The following is a 24,912-nucleotide window of genomic DNA, read 5'->3' as shown; positions in this document are numbered from 1 at the left end:
GCCTCTAGCTGTTGTTCTAAAATGTGTTTTTATAGAGAGAGTGAGACTCAGATCACTACCAGTTAATGTACAGATTGATTGGATGAGAATGGTCTCATAGTGAGGTAAGGGATTTCTGTGGTAAATTCTCTGCTACATTTATACATTAATGTCATGTGATGACCATATGTAAACGCCACTTCAAAAGTTAAATGCAGTAGATATGTCATGTGACAATCAGAACAATAGCTATGCTTAATAAAAGTTACACCTGAATTTTGGGCTGTGTCTAGTTGCTGTATGAGTAGTTATTATCTTAATTATCTAAGGTGAAGTATTAGTGTCTCATTTGTTCTTTGTATAATCTTGAAAATGTGGACAATTCTTATAATAAGACAGTAGCCTAACTTGCCTAAAAAGAGAGGCAGAAGTTTATAAGGAGGTGAAGTTTATTTTAAATGCAGTAATGTTTAAGAAAAATATTTGAATGGTGATAGAGAACTATAAAAAAGGTAAATACAATAAACTCATTGGAAGTTGAAGTGGATAGGCTGTGTAACTTGGATATCAGCATTTATTGATGACTTTGTAATGTTGGCTTGAATACTAAGTGATACCTACATCAGCAATGTCCTTAACAGAAACAAGACCATATTCACTTCCATCAGCAGGGATCTTCATATAAAAATGAAAAGCATTTATAGTGAGTGGCAAATTGTATATTTTTGATGTTTTTGTAGCCTACTCAACTATGGTTTGAATTTTTAAATAAAAGTATTTTCTTTACTTATTTGTGTTTGTTTTGTGGTATCACCTGCACAGTGATAAAGTGGAAAGACTAGGAATTTGTGGGATTTCATTGTTGCATATAGGTCCAACTGTTCACTGTTTGAGATGTATCTAGTCCTGGGATCTCAAATTTGTATTATTAATCTTAGTGTATCATTAATCTCATTTTCAAAGTCAGTTTGGTTTTTCCAATGTAATCTTCACTGCATATATTACATATGATGATATATGTTAAATTATTTGATGAGCAAGTGAAGTTGTTTTTCACAATAAAAAGATATGCTGATTTTAATTTATGTTATGTATCTTCAATAAGTTAAGTACAAGTTATGAATTTAGAACCATACTTTTCAACTGTTTATAGGAAGTAGTTCTGAACTGGTATATAGTTTTTTGCCTTTTTAACGTTAAATGTCTTAGTGTTTCTTGTGGTCTGTGATGTAATAATTGTTATAAAAGGTAGAGTTTTGGGTGTATCTTCAATGTATATTGCTTTGACATGTTCTATTCAATTCCCTGTTATCTTAGACAGGTATTGTCTTTCAAGTACTGCCTGTTTTAATTGTTGGAGCTTTTTATACTGTACTTCAAGATTGGAAACAAGAGAGTGAAGTTCTAGCAAGGTTAAATGGTATATTTGGTTTGATATGTGTTGGTTGGCATAAGGTAACTAGTAGGTACTGTTTATATTCTGGGTAAACGCATCTCTTATGGCCACTCACTGTATTTTCAACTTGTTTTATTTCCTTGATACTCCTACATGTATAAATAAATAACACTCATATTTTTATATACACACAGATAGACTCACACACGCATATACACTTTCTTCTCGACTTACGAATGTGTCCCATTCCGACTGACAGGTTGTATGGTGAATTTATATTTTTCAGCAGTATTTTCATTACAAAAATATAAAACACAAAAATTTCATCTATAATTATTATATATAATGTAAAAAATACATAAATACCTTATTGCACTGTAAACAAAAATACAATCTAAAATTGATGTAAAAATTAAAATAAATGAAATTTCACATACATACAATAAAAAAATTGTTCCTGTGAAAAAAGTGCAATTGAAAATACAATATTAATCTTCACAGTCAGGTTCTTGGGTTGAGACAGAGGGTTTTTTGAGGAACATGGTGAGCTTTGTTGGAATAGTTTTTTTTCCTTTCATATCTTATGATAACAATACAAAGTGTCTTGAATGATACATTCAACCTTTGCAAAGCGGTTGACATTAGGATCCATTGCTTTGAAACTGGTAAGAGTTTTATTCAATTGCGAAAACGAATCAATAGACACTTCACTGTGAATTTCTTTTCTGGTTCATCTTCTTCTTTCTCACTTTTTCTTCTGCTGCTCTGTGTGCTTCCAATCCAATCTCTGCAACTGAGTGAGAGACAGTGGCAGGCAGTGGATGCCTGGGTTTGAGGGAGACCTGTATTACCAGATGCTGCCATAGTTATTGTATGCACAACTGCCCAAAGTCCAAAAATTGATTTTATATTTTATTTATTTTTTGTGGTTATAAGTGCAGATTGTCATAAGTCAAGGAGAAGGTGTATTAGGTAGGTCATCCACATGCAATAACCATGCCAAAGCAGACAATGGAGGTTGGTGCAGTCCTCTGGCTTACCAGCTCCTGTCAAACCATCGCACACATGGGAGACAGATGTTAAATGTTGATGTTGATAATGATGATATATAATACTTACATATATACATATATATATCTCACCTAGAGACATCCTCATTAAGAAATTTAAGGAGAGGGAGGAGGAACTACAGTCCTCAAACATAGAAGGTAGCTGGAAATTCTTACGGGACAGCTTACTGAGTGCCTCAGACCAAGTTTGAGGATGGTGCAAAGTCCCATCCAGACCTAGAGTTTTGTGGTGGGGAAATAATACAGTAGACAAAGCCATCAGGGCAAAGAAACAGGCCTGGAAAGCCTGGAAGGGTGTGGGTTGCAGGGAACCATACCAAATAGCCAAAAGGGAAGCTGGGTACCAGGTATACATAGCCAAGGGTGAAGCAGAAAAGAAGTTTTCCAATGTCCAGTGATGTGACGACCAAAGAACTGAGGTATTCCAGATTGTAAGACAGTATGTAAGGGAAAATTGTGATGTCACAAGACAGAAATGTATCTGCATGGATGATGGTGCACTTGCTGTTAATGATTCAGAAAAGAAAGAGGCTTGGAGGAGCCATTATGAAAGACTGCTGAATGTAGAGAATGAATGGGAGGAAGAGAGCCTGCTAAATGTTGATCCAACAGAGGGACCAGCTATCTGAATAGACAGCACCCTAGTAGATAAAGCAATTAAGGATATGAAGCTAGGAAAAGCCCCCGACTGATCAGGAATCACCACTGAGATGCTTAAAACGTCTGGTGGTGTAGGCTATGGCCTAGTCACCCGTATTGTAAACCAGGTGGTTCATGATGGAGTTATACCTAATAACTGGCACAGCAGCATCATAGTCAATTGCTACAAAGGTAAAGGTGATGCTTTAGATAGAAATAACTACAGACGTATCAAACTGCTGGATCAGGTGATGAAGGTCACGGTGAGTGTCATAACCCAACTAAGCAGCACCACTGATGCTATATTCCTGGTATGGCAACTGCAGGAGAAGTACCTATCCAAGATATATTTGGCTTTTGTGGACTTGGAGAAAGTCTTTGACAGGATCCCCCAATCCCTTATCTGGTGGGCAAAGGGGAAACTGGGGATTGACAAATGGTTAATAAGGGGTATACAGGCCCTATACAGAGTAGGGTTAGTATTGGAAATGAGTATAGTGAAGAATTCCGAGTAGAAGTGGGGGTCCACCAAGGATCAGCCCTCAGCCCCCTCTTATTCATCATAGTCCTCCAGACAATAACAGAGGAATTCAAGACAGATTGCCCTGGGAACTGCTCTATGCTGATGACCTGGTCCTGATAGCAGAATCACTACCAGAACTAGAGAAGAAACATCAAGTGTGGAAGCAAGGTTTAGAATCAAAGGGCCTTAGAGTCAACGTTGTAAAGACCAAAGTTCTAGTAAGTAGGAAGGCGAACACATCACACACCTCTTCAGGTAGGTGGCCTTGTTCGACCTATAGAAAATATCTAGGTAGAAACTCCATAAGATGTACCCAGTTTAAGCTATGGACACATAAGAGATGCAGTAATATCAAAGGGAGATTAACCAGGAAGATAGCTTTCACATGCAGCAGATGCACAGGGGCAATCAACACCACAGATGCTCAGAAATCAGATTCCATCACATGCCAGGGGAAGAAACTAGAAGTAGTTGATAGCTTCCACTATCTAGGTGACCAAGTCTGTAGTGGGGAGTGGATGCTCAGAGAGTGTTGCCACTAGAATAAGAATAGCCTGGGCAAAGTTCAGAAAGCTTCTACCCCTACTGGTGACAAAGGGTCTCTCACTCAGAGTGAAAGGTAGATTGTATGATGCATGTGTGCGAACTGCCATACTTCATGGCTGCTGAAGACATGTGTAGGCTTGAAAGAAATGAAGCTACCATGATCCACTGGATGTGTAATGCCAGTGTGAACACATAACAGTGTGTAAGCTCCCTGAGAGATATGTTAGACATAAGAAGTATTGGATATGGCATGCAAGAGAGACATTTGCATTGGTATGGACAAGGAGAGCTGCGTGAAGAAGTGCCACTCCCAAACAGTGGAAGGAATCCGGGGTAGAGGTAGACCCAGGAAGATATGAGATGAGGTGGCGAAGTATGACGTTTGAACATTGGGCCTCACAGAGGCAGTGACAAAAGACCAAGACCTTTGGAGGTATGCTGTGACTGAGAAGACCCAGCAAATAAAATGAGTCCACAGCTGTAACCTACACCAGTGTCGCATAACCAGCCCACTCAAAAGTACTTTGGATTGTAGGGTGACATGCCATGCTTGAGGAGATCTATTGAGTCAAGTACATAAACATCAACAGCAATATCAAAATTAGATCAAATGGAAATTGTTGTTGTAAACCCCTTGCTGGTAGCATGTAAAAAGCACCATCCGGACGTGGACAATGCCAGTGCCGCTTTGACTGAATTCTGTACTGGTGGCATGTAAAAAGCATCATCCGATTGTGATCAACGCCAGCTCCTCTGGCTCCTGTGCCAGTGGTACATAAAAAGCACCCACTATGCTCTGACTTGTTGGCATAAGGAAGGGCATCCAGCTGTAGAAACACTGCAAGACAGTGTAAGAAAATGGTTAAGCCATAGATATGAAACAAAGAGTGGAGGAATGAAAATAGACATGAGATATGTAGGGATGTTGCATCTGTAGATCCATTATTTGGGCAGAATGGTATACATATAAGAGTCCAGTACCTTGTGAGTAAGTTCCAATAATATTTAAAGTTGGTCACTCCAAGTATAGAGTTTGTACACATTGTTATTAAATTGAGGGTTTTATTTAAAGTGACTTAAAAGTTGGTAATGTATTTGTAACATCAAATCAAAACCAGGAGGATAGGAACAAAGAAAAGAAAAAAGAAAAAAAAGTGGGGAGAGAGATAATAAAGAGATGAATATACTGGTTAGTGGTCAGTTAAGATAAATTGATAGTAGGAATAGGGAGGTGGGGTGATAAAGGGAGAAAGATATGAGAGTGTAAAAAGATGATAGGGTAAAGTGTAAAGAGTGTCAGATAGAAGGAATGGGGGTTGATTGGTGATAGAGAGAGATAGGTATGGGAGTGTAAAGAGTAAAGGATTGTCAGGAAAGTAGTGATAGAGCCTAAGTGAGGGGCAGAGACGGGGGTAGGAGTAGTAAATTGGTGGAATGAAGAATTTGAGAATATAGGTTAGGTTGGTTAGAGGACTGGTCTATGCTTAGTAGTAGAAGAATATATATATATAAACAGGTATACACATGCATATATTAATATAGATATTTATACATATCAACACCTACACATACAACACGTACTCATAGGTATATGTAGACCCATACATACATGTAATTGTAAGTATTATCGCCCCTATACACGCAGGTATATATACCTTGCATACATACATACACATACACACATTTATAAGGTTATTGGGATTACCTAAGGGGTATTGTGGAAATATGCTGTATGGTCATTTAGGCATTTGGATTTGTGGAAGAATTTGAATGTGTGAAAAAAGTGGTGGTTGCATGTGCTTAGTGCCTCATTATGTTTATTTAGCAGTGTTAGATAGTTGTGCTTTAATATGTGAAGTGCCTCCTTCAGGCAAAGCTAGCTGGTTGAGCGTTGACCTCTGTAGGGATGCCCTGAATCCAGTAGGGTATATTTGTATTTTTGAGATGATGTATATGGTTGGCGAGTGCTGTAGATTTACTATGTTTATCATATCTAAAAGAATGGAGGTGAGCGGCATATCGCTGCTTAAAATTTTGGGTTGATCCTATGTATATGGCTGTAGAGTTGTGTAATATATTAAGGACAGTGCATTTATAAATTACATTATATCTTCTGCAATGGGTTTGTAACAGGCAAATGATTCCAGGATGGCAGTTACAATTAAGTGAATTTTGGGGAATGTGTTCAGGAATGGAGGAGGTAATATTATCAGAGGAGAGGTTAGAGAAGGGGGTCGAAGATTCTAGATTATTAGTATTATTAACATTATCATTAATGTTATTGTTATTATTACTATTGTTGTTATTAATTGTACTATTTGTAAGAGTGGTAGAAATTGTGGTGGTGTTCTGGGCAGTATCAGTAGGATGGGTTGGGTTGTCGTTGTGGTCTAATGTAAGGGCATCTGTGCTGGAGCTGTGTATATGTTGAGTGTTCTTATGACTAGAGTTGTAATTATGTGAGTTTTGATAGTAAAGTGCTTATTAGAGGCTGCTACAATAGATTCAAAATTGGGTGGGGCAGAATAAGATAGTTTCAGAGTGGATCTAATAAAGATAGAATGATATTTATGTTTCTGAAGGAAGTTAGAGTCTAGTATTTTAAAGAAGGATTCAGCTAAGTTCTTAAAGTTAAGTGAGAATGGGGGTATGTACCACAGAATGGCGCATCTGCCACTTATTTTAGAGTGTCTGGATGTAGTGCTATCAAAGTTTTTAGATAAAGAAGTGCTATCTATACTTTTGTAGAATGTATGTGGGCAGTGAAGCCTTTTGTTATTAGCTGTTTTAGTTGTTTTAGTTTTTGACCTAGTGTTAAATGTATGTATGTGGGATCTAGGTTGCCTAGGTGTAAGACCTTCCTGGGTTCCATCAATGAGTGTGTGTGGTTGGTCGTTATGATGGTTGGTGGGTGTTTGAGATGTGATTTGAAATATATATTGTTTGAGCTTGGTGTTATGGATGTATTCTATTTGTTGGAAAATGCCGCTAGCAGCAAGTGCTTGTGTGTAATATGGTGCGTGATTATTGAAAATTTCCTCAGTGGAAGAGAGGTTAGATATGCAGATTGGAGAGGATGTTAAAGTACAATTCGCTTTCTGCTTACATCTTACCCAGAACGTGATATATAACTGTACAATAAAAACTACAACTAATGATTTTATATATATCAGTTGTTTGATTAATATGAAACGGCATCTATACAACTACCTGTCATCCTTTAAACTTAAGTATAAAGCAATTTGTACGTTATTATCCAGTAAAATTTGGAAATTGAAGGAAATAGCAGATATGGGTGTGAGCTGTTCTCTATGGAAACATGAAATTTTTAAGCAAAAAGATAAGGGCAACCTGATTAATAATTGATTAGACCTTAGGGTATCATATGTACATAGTGTCACCTGTACCTTTAAATATTTTAGAAAGTAGCACTTTATTGATCTTGAAATTTAAAACCTATTAGAAACTTCTTTGCTCAAATTAGTATATAGTGAGCATGTCCTACAACATTATTACTTTAGCTAATACAGGGTAACAGTCTTTAGAGATAAAAGCTAAATAAGTAAATAAACTATTTTTAGTTTTAAATACTTGAATTGTATACATTTTCTATAAATCTTCTCTATTGATGTTACTAAGTTGTGTATATACTTCATCATGGTTTTTAGTGATTAAGCTATTTTATATACTTTTCTATGGTGTTCTACCCTACCTAATTATTTTAAAGTGCTCTACCCTCCTGATCTTAGTATTTATATATGCCTTTATATGAGTAGCCCTTCAAATTAAGTACCCCTAAGAAACTATAAATATTATGTATGGAGTAAGAATAATATCTTCTAAAGCTTATAATATACTTCTTAGTTTTAAAATTTAGTATGGAATTAGTATGCCCTAAAACATCAATATTCCTTTAGATAATACCAGGTATCAGTCTTTATTGATACTAGCTTAATAAATAAAGATTTAATTTTAGTTTAGTATACTTAAATTATTATACATTTTCTTTAAACCTTCTCTATTGATGTCAATAAGGTATATTTACTTTGTCATGTTGTTAGTGATTAAGATATCGGCAAGGTTGCATCCTGTCACCAGCAGCCTTCAACATGTACGCTGAAAAGGTCATGAGGAATGCAGGCCTGGAGGATAGCAGCATTGGAGTTAGGATTGGAGGAAGAAATATTAATAACCTTCGCTATGCAGATGATATAACCCTGCTGGCGGAGAGTGGTAAGGATCTGGAGGATCTTGTCCTGCTGGTCAAGAAAGAGAGTGAGAAATTTAGGCTGTACCTCAATGTTAAGAAAACAAAGATCATGTCAACATCAGCCATGACAAACATCAGCATCAAGATCGATAATGAAGAGATTGAAGTGGTTGATGATTCCATCTTCCTTGGCTCCAAAATAAATCAAGATGGTAACTGCACTCCAGAAATAAGATAGTACTAGGATAGTACTAGGCAGAGAGGCAATGGTCAGCATGAGCAGGGTCTGGAAGAGTAGAGACATCAGACTCGCTACCAAATGCAGATTGGTGAATGCAATTGTCTTCCCAATAGCAACATATGGATGCGAGACATGGACACTAAAGAAAGCTGACCAGAAGAGAATTAATGCATTTAAGCTTTGGTGTTGGAGAAGACTTTTACGGATTCCATTGACAGCGAGGCTCACCAATGGAGAAGTTCTTAAGCAGATAAGGTCGGAAATGTTGCTAGAAGCTAGGATCACCAAGCATAGATTGGCATATTTCGGTCATATTATGCGGAGAAAATCCCTGGAGAAGGACATCATGCTCGGAATGGTCAGTGGCAAGAGAGGAAGAATCCAACCGAGAACCTGCTTGCTTGACACCATCAAGAGTGATACCGGAATGGACATAGCCAGTCTGAAAGAAGCGGCCCAGGATAGAACTGACTGGAGGACACTGATCCAACGAGTGACCGAGAGTCGACTTCAACTGAGTGGTTAGAAGAAAATGGTGTTCTGCCCTACCTGATTATTTTATTATCTATTATTTTAAAATAGCCTTTATTTATTTATAAAATGAATCTAATTTTGTACCTCTATAAATTCATACTTAGCTTATATAAAACAATACTGGTATATTCACTCCTTAAAATAAACTGCTTAGATTATAATTTAATTAATATATAGTTAGCATGCTCTCTTACCTCAGTACACCTTTATTAAATACCAGTATATACTAATTGATCAATCTTCATAGATACAATCTGATAAGTTCGTATTTAAGTATATAATAAGTATAAATATTAAGCTATTATGAGATAACTTCTTTTCCTCCCTCTAATGTGGTAAAAGTTTGGTATATACTCAAAAGTATTCAAAAAAATCTTTTCATCCTTTTGTTTTAATATTCTTCTGAATAACCCTAAATTTTAACTTTATACAATATGGAAATATTGTTTAAAATGTTTCAAATTTTTAACTATAGTACCACATAAGATTTCCCATTTTTCATTATAAATGGTCTAATAGTGGCCTGCCCCTTTAAATGGAAGCTAAAATCTTGATTTCAGTTTTCCTTTACCAAATCTCATGATACTGCTTCAAAATAAATCTTGATAGTTTTTTATGACTATACCCATTATGATTTCTGTTGATTCCCTCAGCCCACTTCCTGACAGGCATTACTCCTTGCTCTTTTGGCCTTAGATATACAAATATTTGATAAACTAGTCTATAAATTAAAACTGACCCCATAAAACAGTGACAAGCAAAATCTGTAACAAGTCTTTCTTCCTTAGTAACTTCTAAGCTGAAGTGAAGATAGCATGTTCTCTGTAAATCTCCTTACCTTCTTGGAGATTTTATGTAAAATTATACTAATGTGTCCATCTGATTTAATTTAAATAAATTCTATGTCTTTATGCAGTTGAAGATTGCTCTGCATTTAAATTGATTTAATGATTGCATTGTTCAATTAAATGGAATTACGTGAAACGATTGTACTGCATTACTTCTGTATACCCTTGTTGCATTTTTTGATTACATATATATATATATATATGATACAATGATATCAAACCAATGTAAGACTTGCTATCTTGAAGATAGCTTGTTCACACTAGTATATATTAAAAGAAAGACGCTGTAAAGTACGATATGTCGCCAAAGATCAGGCTCATTTGTGGGTTCCGCACTTCACACTAATATCCAATGTATTATGATACAGGGCATCAAACTTGGGGTAGGCTACTGTGCAGAATACAAGCCAAATAACAACAACACTGATGATAGTAATAATCAAAAATCCAGTATGGTAGCCATCACTTTATTGGACATGCATGTGTTTCCGAAAAATGCCAAAGTATTTATATCACATTTGTAGAAACATAATGCAGCCACAGATGTCAAAACTCCTATACACTATTACTATTATTGGGAAAAGTGTATATACTTGGAGCTTTAAATCTGTTGTATTTATTGAGAGATACTAATGAGGTCAAATGTAAAGTTGCATAATGTTTCTACAACTGTTAAATAGTTAATTCAGAATTTTGTTGAAATACTTATATATCCTATAAAGCATTGAATACCATACTGTTTTTTTGATTATTATTATTATTATTTCCATATAAGACAGTGAGCTGGCTCAATCATTACTGCACTGGGCAAAGTGCTTAGCAGCATTTCTTGTTTTTACATCCTGAGTTCAAATTCCACCTGAAGGTGATTTTGCCTTTCATCATTTTGGGTCGATAAAGTAAGTACAGTCAAGTACTGGAGTCATTGTAATCAACAAAACCCCTGTGAAACAGTTGGTGATTCGCTGTGCTTGAGAAGATTCATCCAGCTAAGTAAAATCAGGACAATTAAGGCATGTCATTTATGTCTATGTTCCGGGCAAACTTCTCCCACACAATCCAAACACCTCCCCCTCCTTCCATCCATATTCACCACTCACTGTATTCCCCTCCCTTCTATCTCCCACTCTCCCTTTGCACCTTTGTAAACCTACCTGCACAAAATGTGTCCCCGTCAAATCTCTTCCCAACAACATATCCTCCTCACACTCTTCCTCTGTCTGCTTGTGTCCACTTGCTACAGCCCTTCCCCTCAACCTTTCACTCTTCTTTTGCATTCTCATAAACTTACCCACCCACTCAACTCACCCTATCCAATCACTTACACCCCCTGTAACTTGAGTGTACTCCCCCCCCCATTATCACATCATCATCTCTCACCCTTCCCCTCTTTTTCCAGCTGAGGTAGCCATGCATCTCCTCTACTGCAAAGCAGTTATTTCTGTCCCTCTATTCCTCTTATCACTTAGCACAAAGCCACTTCTTTTGATACTCTTCCTCCTCTCAGTTGAGGAGTCTTGCCTTGCAAGTTACTTACTTAGTGATGTTACTGCTGCCAGTGCCATGTAAAAACTTCATGTCCACAGTTGCATGTGAGCATGGAACATTTGTTATTAAAAGGATGATGATACATTAAAGCACACATACATATACACAATAATAATAATAAAAATGGACAATTAGGCTTCTTGTATCAAAGCAATGGATCATACAGAATATTTTGAGTGGTACAGGTGCTGCAAAAGTGGAAGAACATTCCTGAAAGACACTGAGCAATCTGGAAGACCTGCAAAAAGCATCACCCCCAGGAAATATAGAAAATTCATCAGCTTGTGTATGAGGACTGTCGGAGGAATCAGTGACATTGCTGATGTCGTTGGTCTGTTGTATGGGTCCATGCTGGCAATCCTAACATCTGAATTGAACATGTGGTGTGTCTCTGCCAAGTTTGTCTCTCACCTACTGAGCGGAAAGAGTATCATGTTGAAGTTTGTCAAGATCTTCATTAGTATGCCACTGATGACTCATCTTTTATGTCAAAGATCATCACCAGTTACAAGAGTTGAGCCTACAGGTTTGACCCTGAGACAAAGCAGCAGTCATCACAGTAGAAGAGCCCTTCATCTCCATGACTGAAGAAGGCACGACAGAGTCACAGCTCAATCAAGAACATGCTCATCATTTTCTTCGACATCTGTGATATTGTGCATTGAGGGTTCATCCTCCAGAGCCAGACTGTCAATTGTAACTTCTGTGATATTTTGAAACATTTGAGGAAGGGACATTTGGTGAAAGCAACCAGATTTATGGAGTGCGAAGAATTGGATTCTTCATAACAGTGTACTCTGTTACCAAGCTCTCCTCACTCGTGAGTTTCTCCCCCAAAACAACATGGAATGACTTCCACACCCACCATGTTCACCAAATTTAGCGCCTGCAGAATTCCATCTATTTCCCAAGATGAAAATGCAGCTCAATGTTCATGGTTCTAATACTTTTAATCACAGAAGATCCTCAACTCACTTATGGAAAACAACTTTCTGGTTGGATTCCAAAAGAGGCAGGAATGCTGAGACAAGAGTATTGTCACACAAGGTGACTATTTCGAAGGAGATGATGTTAAGACTTAGTAAGTAAATAATTTTGTATTAAATATAACTAGTCCGGGAACTTTTTGATACTACCTCGTATCTTTAATTGCCTTATGTATCATGCTACTGTCAACTAGGATAGATGGTCCCTGTGTTGGGTTCACATGACGGAGACTCTCTTTCTTCCATTCATTGTCCACATTTAATAGTCTTTCATAATAACTTTTCTATGCCACTTTCTTTTCAGGATCACTAAGAGCAAGCGTACCATTATCTGTTGGTACATCCTTCTCCCCACAACATCTTGTTTCTCTCTAACACACGGTCTAGCAATCTGAAATACCTCAAATCTCTGATCTTCACACTGTAAAACATTGGCAAAACTCTCCCTTTCTGTTTCTGCCCAAGCCAATATACCTGACGCCTTGCTTCTTTTTTAGCTATCTGGTATGTTTCTTTAGTACCCACACTCTTCCATTATTTCCAAGACTGCCTCTTCTCTTTTATAACTCCATCAATCTCACTGTTTCACCACTTTGTCAACCTTGGTCTGAGAGAAAGAAACTTTGCTCCAATCATAGGTTTGATCTGTCACATTTTGTTGATTGTCCCATAAGAACTCCCAATTGTCCTCTATGTTGCATGACTCCATCTCTACCTACTCATGAAAGGTTTCATTAAGAACATCTCTAAAGTCTTTGCCCATTTGAAGGATACTTGAGCTTCCATAACCTCCTTTTCTATTTTGGTTTGTGAGCAGTCTAGTTGAGGCTCACTTTCATCATACCTCTTGCATCCACATGCCTCCACTCAAGCATTTCAACAATCTCACCAGACGTACCTTTCCTTGTTCTGACATTGATTGTGGCAGCTCTGAGCTTGTGAATCTAGGAAGCCTGGGAGGGAAGTTGTTTCTTTGCAAAATCAGGATCTTAGCATTTGCTTGCTTGAATATAATGGGTCCTGCAGCCTAGAGTTAGCAGGTACAGGTACAGGTTGCAACATAGATAACAATTAAAATTTCCATCGGTTCTGATTATCTTTTGTGGATATGCAACTATGGTGGAGGTTTCAGGTAAATTGGAAGTCTTTGACATTATTATTATTAAGGCAACAATTAGTCTTTGGCAATAGAGAAGTAGCTGTGCACATCATGATAATATACATTTCTAAATTATAACTATCATCACATTGTACACACATATATATAGAGACATACACTTGTATGCATAAGTGCATACATGAAGCATGCATTACTAGTAGTGACATGCACGTGGGTCCACAATGTTTATATGCATTACGTGTATCCATATATTATGCACTCATGAAAACAGTTCACAGGTCAATAGAATAATTTTGACATAGTGACAAGTGCTACATATACATACATATTTATATGCATGTATGTATATAGATACATATAGATACATATGTATGTGTTTGTGTGTAAATTTTTAATAGAAAATTGTAAGTTGGAGTTGATTGTTGCCTGGAAACGATGTGAATTATGAAAAATATTTTTAACTTCAGACTAATTTACTGCTGAGCTGCTGAAGCAGAAATATTGTTGTAACATATAATCTGCTTGATACCACATATTTGCTTGTCATTTGCTTGATCTTTATCACTTGAGCATGCCTGTTATTGGTTGACAATCTGTGCATCTCTAATTGTGAGCTGGAGTAGTGGTGGAGCATTATAGCCATGTGTTGAGAGGGATTCTTTGGGGTTTGAATAAATGTAACAAAAGCAAAGTTTGAAAGGAATATAAGCCATTTTTTATACTTTCTAGGGGTAAGTATATAGGAAATAACAGTTGCTACCAAGGAAAAAAATCTTGTTTATAGATGTTATCAAATGTAACATGAAAACTGATAATACATGAAAACGAAATTCAAATGAGATAATGATGAATAATGTATTAGGTATTAATGTATATACATATCTATATTAACAAATGTATTTTTTCACTACATAAACAAACAAACTTTGCTTTTTATATTTATTGTTTACAATGGTCAGTGTAAAAACAAACAAGCTTTGTTTTTTTACAGTGAAATAGTATGTAGATTGCTAGAAATAGGAGCCAATACACCACCAAGTCACCCCCATCTATTTTCAGAAAATAAGTGTACAGTTATGTGCGGAATCATCATCATCATTTAATATCCATTGGCCGTGCTGGCATGGGTTGGATGGTTTGACTGGGCTGGTATGCTGGAAGGCTGCACCAGACTCCAGTCTGATTTGGCATCGTTTTCTACTGCTGGATGCCCTTCATAACGCCAACCAGTCTGAGTGTGTAATGGGTGCTTTTACTTGCCACTGGCATGACACGTGGGTGTGTTTATGAGCCACTGGCACAGGTGCCAGTTAGTGTGACACTGGTATCTGCTGCATCTGTGATTTTGCTTGGCTTGATGGGTCTTCTTCTCAAGCACAACATAATGCCAAAGGTCTTGGTCATTGCCTCCGTGAGGCCCAACACTTGAAAGGAACTCAGCCACTTTGACACACAAAACCAGAAATACTATCAATTTTATTTAGTATTTTCAGCAGTCATAATAGTGAAATAGACTGTATGTGAATTGCTAGAAATAGGAGCCAGTATACCTCCTACTTGTCCCCTTTTCATTCCGTTTTCAGAAAATAAGTGCACAGTTATCTGCAGAATGGTCAAATTAATTCAAATGATACGAAAATCCTGAAATGTTGCCAATTTTATTTAGTGTTTTCAGTGGTCAACCTAGAAACAAACAAACTTTGCTTTTTATAAGGACATGTAGACATCACAGTGAAATAATACGTGGATTGCCAATACAGAGCCAATACACCACCAAGTTGACTCTCACCAATCCATTTTTAGAAAATAAGTTAACTGTTATGTGCAGAATGGTCAATAACAAGCAAAACCTGAAATATTATCAATTTTATTGAGTATTTTCAGTGGTCAGTGTACAAACAAATAGATTGCTGGACCGATCACCAATGTGAGATCTCATATCTCTATGATAGCATGGTAGGATGTTTGCAAACTAAATGCCCTTTCTGAATCATTCTCCATCTCCAGAGGTCTGAAAGAAGGCTGCATCTTGGCTCTTACCTTGTTCTCCTTCAACCTGATGGTGATGCTCAATGAAATCCCACATGACTCTCTCAGTGTCAATATCCGCTATCACCTGCATAGCAGACTCTATAACCTTGCACGCCTAAGATCCAAAACTTGAACATCAAATAGCAGCATCAAGAAGTTCCAGTACACAAATGACAGTGCTACTCCTATCGCCTCTGTTGTTGACCTCCAGCTCTGTTTGACTCTTGTCTTAGAAGCCTACCATTGCTTTGGGATGGAAGTGAATGAGGATAAAATGAAAATACTTGTGTAGTCTGTTCCTGGACAAGAAATACTAGAAGCTACTGTCAACAAAGGGGGCACCACTGGAAGTCATCAGTTATTTCCAGTACCTCAGCAGCACTCTCTCACAATCTGGACCATACAAAAGGGACATCGACCACAGAATCAAATCCACTCATTTAGCTTTTAGAAGACACAGCAAGCAAGTATTCAACAACCACAGGCTCCCTCTCTGAACAAAATTCATGGTGTTCCATGTCCTTGTCATCTTCACCTTGCTCTACACATGTGAGACATGGACTCTGTATTGAAAAGACTTGAAAAAGTTTGAGCATTTCCAACCAGCTAAGCTTTAACAGATCCTCAATATCAAATGGCAGGACTGACACGTCATCTACAAAGTCCTCGATCATTCAGAAATGCCAAGCATTGAAGTTGCCATCCTCAAGCATTGCCTCAAGTGGTCAAGACATATATCATCTGAACAGTCCCATCCTCTACAGTGAGTTCGTCAATGGCATTGAAGACCCCCAAACTGCAGATTCAAAGAACAACTGAAGTCTTCTATCCTTCAAGCTGCAATCACCCTTAATACCTGGAAACTGAAATTGTCAACTGTCCACCTTGGCAAAGAGCAATTCATTTCAGTTGTTCCACTTTTGAGGAGAAAGACTGAAGAGGAAGCAAAAGAAGGCAATGCAAGGCCTGACAACTCCAGCCAAGTCCACACCCACCCTGCCATGCAGTCAATGCCTGAGGTTGTTCCATTCCTGACTTGGCCTTCTGAGCCATGTCAAGTTTAAGCATTGTGGAGGCATCAGATGAACCAAATCTGTACATGAGTGGTGCCAACAACTATGTATACATCTTACCTTTTTTTGTATTTTTACTGTGTATGTTTTCTACACATTTTTATCATGCAATTCTATTTAAATCACCACATTTTATCTTCATCTTTGTGTATTGTCTCCCTCATCCATCACCCAGCTTTCAAATGAAAGAAATTGTAGCTGTTGTTGTTAATGTAGCAAATTAGCAGAATCTTTGAAGCATTAGAAAAAGGCTTTGTGGTGTTTGTTCCAACACTTTATGTACTGAGTTCTATTCTTGCAATGGTCAGGTGTACCTTTCACTCTTTTGGTGTTGATAAAACAAAATAAAATTATATAATATTGGTGATATTGACTAATTCCTGGAAAATTGTCTAACTGTCACCATTATTATTATTATCATTATTATTATTATCATTATTATTATTATTGTGGCAGTAAGCTAGCAGAATTGTAAGCACACCAGGCAAAATTCCTAGCAACATTTCATCCATTTGTATGTTTTGAGTTCAAATTTTGCTGAGGTCAACTTTACCTTTCAACTTTTCGAGGTTGATAAAATAAGTACCAGTTGAACCCTGGGATAGATGTAATCACCATGCCCCTCCCTCAAAATTGCTGACTTTGAGCCAGAATTTGAAATCATTATTATTATTGTTAAGGCGGTGAACTGACAGGACCATTAGCATGCTAAACAAAATGCTTAGCGACATTTCATTTGTCTTTATATTCTGAATTCAAATGGCACGAGGTTGTCTTTCATCTTTGCAGATGACAAGGGTCTCATTGTAATTGGCTAACCCCCACCTCCCTCAAAATTTCAGACCTTGTGCCTATAATAGGGTTATTGTTATTCAAGATGGCAAGCTGGCTGAATCATTGGCACACCAGGCAAAATGTTTAGCAGTATTTCACCCATTCCTATGTTCTGAGTTCAAATTCCTCAGAGGTTGACTTTGCCTTTCATCCTTTTGGAGTTGATAAATTAAGTACCAGTGAAATACTGGGGTTGATGTAATTAACTAGTCCCCTCCCACCAGATTCCAGGCCTTGTGCCTTTAGTTTTATATTATTATCATTATTGTTATTATTATTATTATTATGGTATCAATCTGACAGACAAGATGTGTCAAACAAGATGTGTTGCAATATTCACATTCATTTCCTAGTGAGATTAAATTCACCCTTAGTCCTTCCAATGTTGATAAAAATAAAGAAATAAAGTCAGGTGGTTGATGTTATCAGCTAACACACTTCACCTCGAAATTGCTGACCTTTTGCAAAAACCAAAAGTAATTATTGGTTCCATATTTTGGCACAAGGCCTGCAATTTTAGGAGTTGGAGTAAGTTGATTACGTTGACTCCAGTGTCCTACTTGGTACTTATTTTATTGACCCTGGAAGGATGAAATGCAAAGTTCATCTCAGCAAAATTTGACCTCAGAATCTAAAGTTGGTTGAAATGCCACTAAGCATTTTGCCTGGTATGCTAATAGTTCTGCCCGCTCACTGCCCTAAAATCCAAAGTAATTAATGTGGTAAATAAGCAGCATCAGCAGAGGATGGGACAAAATACAATGCATTATTTAGTTAGGCCTGTTTACATTCTGAGTTCAAATTCTATTGAAATTGACATTGACTTCCATTTCTTCAAGGCCAGTAAAAAAGAGAACCCATCTTGGGTCATTGATATTGACATAGCCCCTCCTCTCAAAATTGTACCTGATTTATTACAAATGTGACCAATGTTCAAATCTTTATTATTAGAAACATATTTAAAAAATTTTGAAAAATTGCTAATTTTCTTCAAAATATACTTCTGGTTTGTTTTTTCTTTATTTCTTTTTTGTTCTTTTATTAAGTGCACTAATTTGATTTTGTTTGTTTTTCTTTTAACTCTTTATGTTCTGAAATTCATAGATTCTCCAGAAAATATGATACTAGATGTTTCTGGAGGAAAAGTATGTGTTGATACTCCAACCAAATTCCGCTGCAGTTGGAAAGGTGGTAATCCACCAGCAAGTGTAACCCTGGAGTATGAAAAATACTCAAATACTAGTAAAGAAGAAGTTGAAATTAATGTAATACCTTCCAAATCTCATCAAACAGTCAAGTGTCGAGGCATTCATATTGCTGCAAATGTGTCTCGTGAAAAGAATTTAACTATTCATTGTGAGTATACATGAAGCATCTTTTGAAAATTTTTATCTTCTGTTTTTATCATTTTCTTTTTTTAATTCAAATATGAAAAAAAAATTTTAACTGTAAGATTTTAGTCTTTTGTATATGTTGGTTGGTTTGGCTGTAGGTTTTTGAGTAAAGGAAAAAATAAATAATATCCTGTGATTCCAAACCAGGTGAGCGTTGTTTTATTCTTCTGGAACTATGTATCTAATTGCATTGTTGGAATTTGTGTAGTTTTATCATGCAAGTTGAATATACAGAGGAAATAAACTTATGGTCAAATGCCATTATAAATAGTACCCCAGCATGACCACAACTTTGAAGTTGAAACAGTTTAAAGATTTAAAGACTTATGGCTAAATATCTGGGAGCTCTTTAAATTTTATTTAGGAAAAGAGATCAGTAATTAGAGGGATATCAAATTACTGGACTAGTTCATTAAAGTCAGAAAAAGAGTTATGGCTCTGTTGATAATTGACAGTTAAACTAGATGAGATGCAGTTCAGTTTTGTTCTGGAAAAAGAAGTACTGATATCATATTCCTAGTGAGTCAACAAGTGAAGAACCTGTTGACCTAGAGAAAGCCTTTGACAAAGGTTACTCATTTGGGGATCTAGTAATTATTGATGAAGCTAGGAGTATAAGAATGGCTTATGTGAGCCATACAATCCATATACAGGTGTATTGTCAGCAATATGAGAAATAGCAATGAGTACAGTGATGACTTTAGTGTGTAGGTAGGATACCATCAGTGCTTAATCTCTTTCTATTTATCAAAGACCTCCAGGGGAGTTTAAGATTAGGTGTCTACAGGAATTCTTATTTGCTCATGTTCTCCTTTTTATGGCTGAATCTGGAGTAAGACTGGGAAAACATTACAGGTGTGAAAGCAAAGCATGGAATCAAAGGGCCTCATTACCTTGGTAAACATTCAAATCTTAGGAAATCAGAAAACATACAAGACCCTTCATCCATCTGGATAATTACCTTGTTTCATATGTAAAAAAAGAAATGGGTGGAAAGTTGATATAGTGTATCCAGTGCAAACTGTGTATGTGCAAGAGATACAATGGAATTATGGGTAGGTTGACAAAGTGGACATTGTATATAGCAGGTGTGCTGGAGCAATAAACTTTAAGTGAACATGAGAAATGAAGCCTTCAAAAGCCCAGGAATATTTCTAGATGTAATAGAGAGCTTTTGTTATCTAGGTGATCAAAACAGTATTGGTGGAAATTGTTCTCAAAGTGTAGTAGCCAATGTAAAATCTGAGTAGAGAAAGTCCATGGATTTATTACTTCTGTCATAAACATAAAGTTTTTCTCTCAGTGTGAAAAGCTGACTTTATGATGCTTTTTTCAACTTGAAATGCTCCATGATAGTGAGACATGAGCCTTGAATGTGGAGGACCTGAAAAGACTAGAAATAAATAAAGCATACATGCTCCACTAGATATGCAATGTTAGTGTGAAAGATTGATGGAATACATATGTGTTGAGAGAACAAGTGGCCAAGAATTAAATGTAGTATACATTAGTTTGGGTATGTAATATGTATGGATAAAGACAGTTGTATATAAAAGTAATGATCACTCACAGTAGATGAAACCTGTGTGAGAGAAAGACATGGGATGAGGTAGTGAAGGCTGATCTCAGGATGCTGGCACTCATGGAAGAGATGACAAACCAAGTTGATTAGTGATATGCAGTACTCAACATGATTTACCTTCCTATGATTGCACATCATGGCTAAGGCTCTCAAAGCGTAATATATATATATATGTACACTATGCACCTGGTCGTCTCCCCCATCTATCCAGACAACAGAGTTCCCCCTTCAAGCCACTTCCATTCTCCTCATTGTAACAATTGACAATCCCTACCTCACCCTTGTTAATATCCATCTTAAACTCTCATCTTCATTTGTAACTTCTGGATCGCTGCCACTTCCTATTGATACTCATTCCTCATTTTTGTCATCCATGACTACATTCCTTTCCTCGTTGGTTTTCAGTTTTCACATTCACTTCACTCACAACCTCAACTCCACTTCTATCATCCTGTCCTCACATCTCACTCGCAATCTCTAATTCTACATCCAGCATCCTATCCCCTCAGTCTCCTCCACTTGCAACCTGAGTTCTATCCCTCATCACGCTATCACACATTCCTCTATCATTTCCCAATATACTACATTTTTCTGCTCTTGTAAGAAACTGATATAGAACCTGCTACTATATACCATACCATTGCCATCTCTGTACTGCTGATCACCACTCTTCTCCTCTATACTATTCTCAATCAGCCTTCATTCCTCATTCTCAATTGTACCTCACTCATACTGGTTACCTCCACCCTTGTTCACCCTTCTCTACATTTATCTTCTATATACTACTGACCTCATTCACCTCATGTTTATATCCACCTCACTCTCCTTTCACACTCTTACAGCCTTTCCGCAAACCTTCATTATTCTCCTGTATTCTTCTCTCTTCCATTTATCTCTTGGACATGTTACCATGCATGTATGTTCTGTTACCTTGTCATCACCATTTTTACCTCTTGAGTCCCATTCCAGTCCTTCCCACCCATTGATGCAAAATAAATAGTTGCCATACATCTTTCTGCCACCCTCCACAGTGATACTTTAACATCTCAACTCCTTGCTTAAAGCATCCACCCTATCTCTTATCTTCCCCATTAGTTGAATAGCTCTTCAGTCTTGCAAGTTTCAAAGGAACCTCATTAGAGTTGATGCTATGAAAATAGCACCCAGTAAACTCTGTAAAGTGGTTGGCATTAGGAAAGGTATACATAAAGCATGCTAAAACTGACTTTTAAGCAAGATGTGGTTCTCTGGCCTGCAGGACCTTGTTAAAACGTATTGTCATGCTAGCATGGAAAGCAGACACAAGATGATAGTGGTAGTGGCAGCAATGATGATTATCATCATCTCTATGATGATAGTGCATGTCTATTTTGAGGAAGATATATACATATTAAGAATCCATATGTCAGAAAAAAATAAGCCCATTTACATTTGTTAATAGGGCAGGTATAATAGTCAAAATGTACAGTATTATAGATCCATTACAGCTAATCTTACCACTTGGTTTTACTCTGGGAATTAAAATGGATATTAGATAACAGCACAATTAAGAAATACTCTGTGCTCTTGAGATCTGGTAGGTATGGAAAAAATATCTGTTTTGAGGAAGGTATAAAGAAATTAATAATGTAATGCAATTTATGAAGTTTTGCAAAATGTAGGTAAAACATTATGAAAAGCCTGCACCAACAAATTTTCATAAATTCCTTTTTTAAAAACACCTATATTGTGGTATTTTAGTTTGACATTAAACTTCCCTTATTTTATTACAATTCTATCATTATCAGCAGTCCCAATTTACAAAAATGTAATATTTCATCATACACATTTTTATTTTATTTTATTTAATGATAGTAGTTGTGGAACCTATGTAGACTTATATTCAATGTTGCCTTTTATTCTGCATCCTTTTCCTGAAACTTTGTGTCTTGCTAATTAAATTTTGCCAACATCTTCAAAACTTAAATGGTAGTCTGATGAAATTCTTGGATACAAGTATTTTTTATATAGATGTGTATTTTCTAATATATTGGTTAGGATTTGAAAATTTGTATTGGACATTTCTTTCAGTGTAAAAGATTGCAATACTAATAGAATTTATTTAAAATTTTCTCATTTTTATGCATCACTTTATATCTAATGCAACTTGGAATATTAATCACCAATGTAACAGCAAAAAATAAAATATCTTTATGCAAGTATTTACGTAAATAATCTGATTTCCTTTTATACAGATCCACCTAAAACAATAGAAATCAAGACTGATGAACCCTTTCTTGAAGGTCGCAAAGGTATTTTGCATTGTAAGGCAATAAATGGATATCCAGAAAAGTACAGCTACAGGTGGGATCCAAGTAACAAGACCTCACAAAATTTAACACTTTCTCAACTCAATCGAACACACAATAATGAGGTTTACACTTGTTATGCTTCTAACAAGTGCAGTAAAAGAGAATTACATAAAAAACATTGGATCAATGTAGAATGTAAGTTGAAAGCTTAAAATTCTATTACAAACCTGTAAAATAATTTATTTACATTCATTACAGAAAAGTACTACGATCTTTTCATCTTTGTTAATTTTGGTTTTTACCCCAAAATCTTCACATAGTTGATTTTCTTTGTTTTTCTAAAATAAATTGTTTAATAAAAATACAAATTGTAGGTTGTAAAATTTATTTCAACCTATCAACTTTTAAACAGTATGCAGCTGTATATTATTTACATTTGACGAATATTTGTCCTCATCTTGCTTGTCTTGTTAACACAATGTTTTGGCTGATATACCCTCAGGTGTCTTGGGGAAATTGCGAACCTGGGTTCTCAAGATATAATGAGAGAAGGCGATATTCTCCCGATATCATAAACCTTGTCTTCCATTAGAGTAGTTTTTGATGTTAGTATTATCATTCAGGTCACTTGGAATCTTGGGTTAGTAGCCTGCGCGCGCTCTTAACCACTATGCCATAAGCCCGTGGGTAATTATGGAGTGAATTTTGGGGTTTATAAATCTAATATTTTCCTACCCTTCTTTAATACCATTTTGCATATGCTACTTATTGGATTAAGAACAGAACAAAGAGATAAGCCCTGCTTTCCCAGGAATTACTGGGTACATCAGCTAATATGTATATAGATAGATAAAACATAATAGCTTCCCCTGAACCATTTAGTTTCATTTTGGTTGACAAACAAATTAATTAACTCTCTCTTATATATATAAATAAATTTTGCATTTTAAATGCCTTTGGTGAAAATTTTCAGGGTGCATAAAAGGACAATATGTGAACTACATAGCGATTTACTGGAATATTCAAATATACACAAAAATATATTTATGTTTACTATGTATATGTGTGTGTGCACGCATGCATTAAAAATATTCATTTATTTTTAAATTCAATATTACTAATAACAATAATCATGAATAATGATTTATACTATGTAAGAGGAACATTATTTACTGAATAAAATGAAATAATATTAAAGTGAAAGAGAAATAAAGTTTATGATCATGTTTGTATATGTGTGTGCGCATGTCTATGCTCATATTTACATATACGCACGCACACACACACACAGACGCACATACAGAGATACAGATATATATACACACAATAATTATGGATGCCAATGGTTTATATGTCAACTTACATGTGTATATATGTTACTTTCTAAGTTTTTTATTAATGTACATAAATACATAAGAGCAGCAATAAAAGTTCATTCACACATTATTTGATATTAATATTTATATTGAAGTTTAATAATAATGATAATAATCAACTAAATTATATAAAAGTAAAAGTACATGATTAAAATATATAATATAATAAAATAAAATAAATAAGGTAGCAGAATAATGAATATAGAATAAATAGGATAAGAATAAAAAATAGAAATAAAGGGGAAGTAAAATTTGTTTATGCGTGAATGCATGTGCGTGTATATGCATACATGGATTATATTATGTGTATGTGGATATCTATATATGGATAACATTGTTGGTATTTATAAAACATAATAAATAAAATAAAATAAGGTAAATAAGTAAGCAGAAATAAGGAATAAAGAATAAATAAAAATATAAAGGTGAAATAAATTTGCTTATGTGTTTATACATGTGCATACACGTATGGGTGTATCTTGTTTACATATTAGTATCTCTATATGTACTTGCATATACAGATATACAGATGTTTATTTCTAGTTATTTCATTAGTTCATTAGTTTATATTTCCACACCCTAGCAGTTGAGGGAACCTGTGGAAGAAGTAGACCCAGGAAGACCTGGGATGAAGTGGGGAAGCACGATCTTCGAACTTTAGGCCTCACCAAGGAAATGACTAATGACCGAG

At 36.0% G+C, this 24,912-nt stretch overlaps 1 protein-coding gene across 1 annotated transcript in view; it reads left to right on the top strand.

Annotated features, from left to right (window-relative positions):
• The window catches only part of LOC115212114, a 556,559-nt gene that overhangs the window by 146,750 nt on the left and 384,897 nt on the right, over positions 1 to 24,912 (top strand). The window contains exons 6-7 of the mRNA XM_029780954.2: positions 18,683 to 18,934; positions 22,789 to 23,040. Of these exons, the coding sequence (XP_029636814.1) occupies positions 18,683 to 18,934; positions 22,789 to 23,040 (504 nt within the window). The remainder of the gene's footprint in view (positions 1 to 18,682; positions 18,935 to 22,788; positions 23,041 to 24,912) is intronic.

Source organism: Octopus sinensis, linkage group LG5 (assembly GCF_006345805.1).
Source record: "Octopus sinensis linkage group LG5, ASM634580v1, whole genome shotgun sequence".
NCBI lineage: Eukaryota > Metazoa > Mollusca > Cephalopoda > Octopoda > Octopodidae > Octopus > Octopus sinensis.
This window is presented reverse-complemented; position numbering and strand designations above follow the sequence as displayed.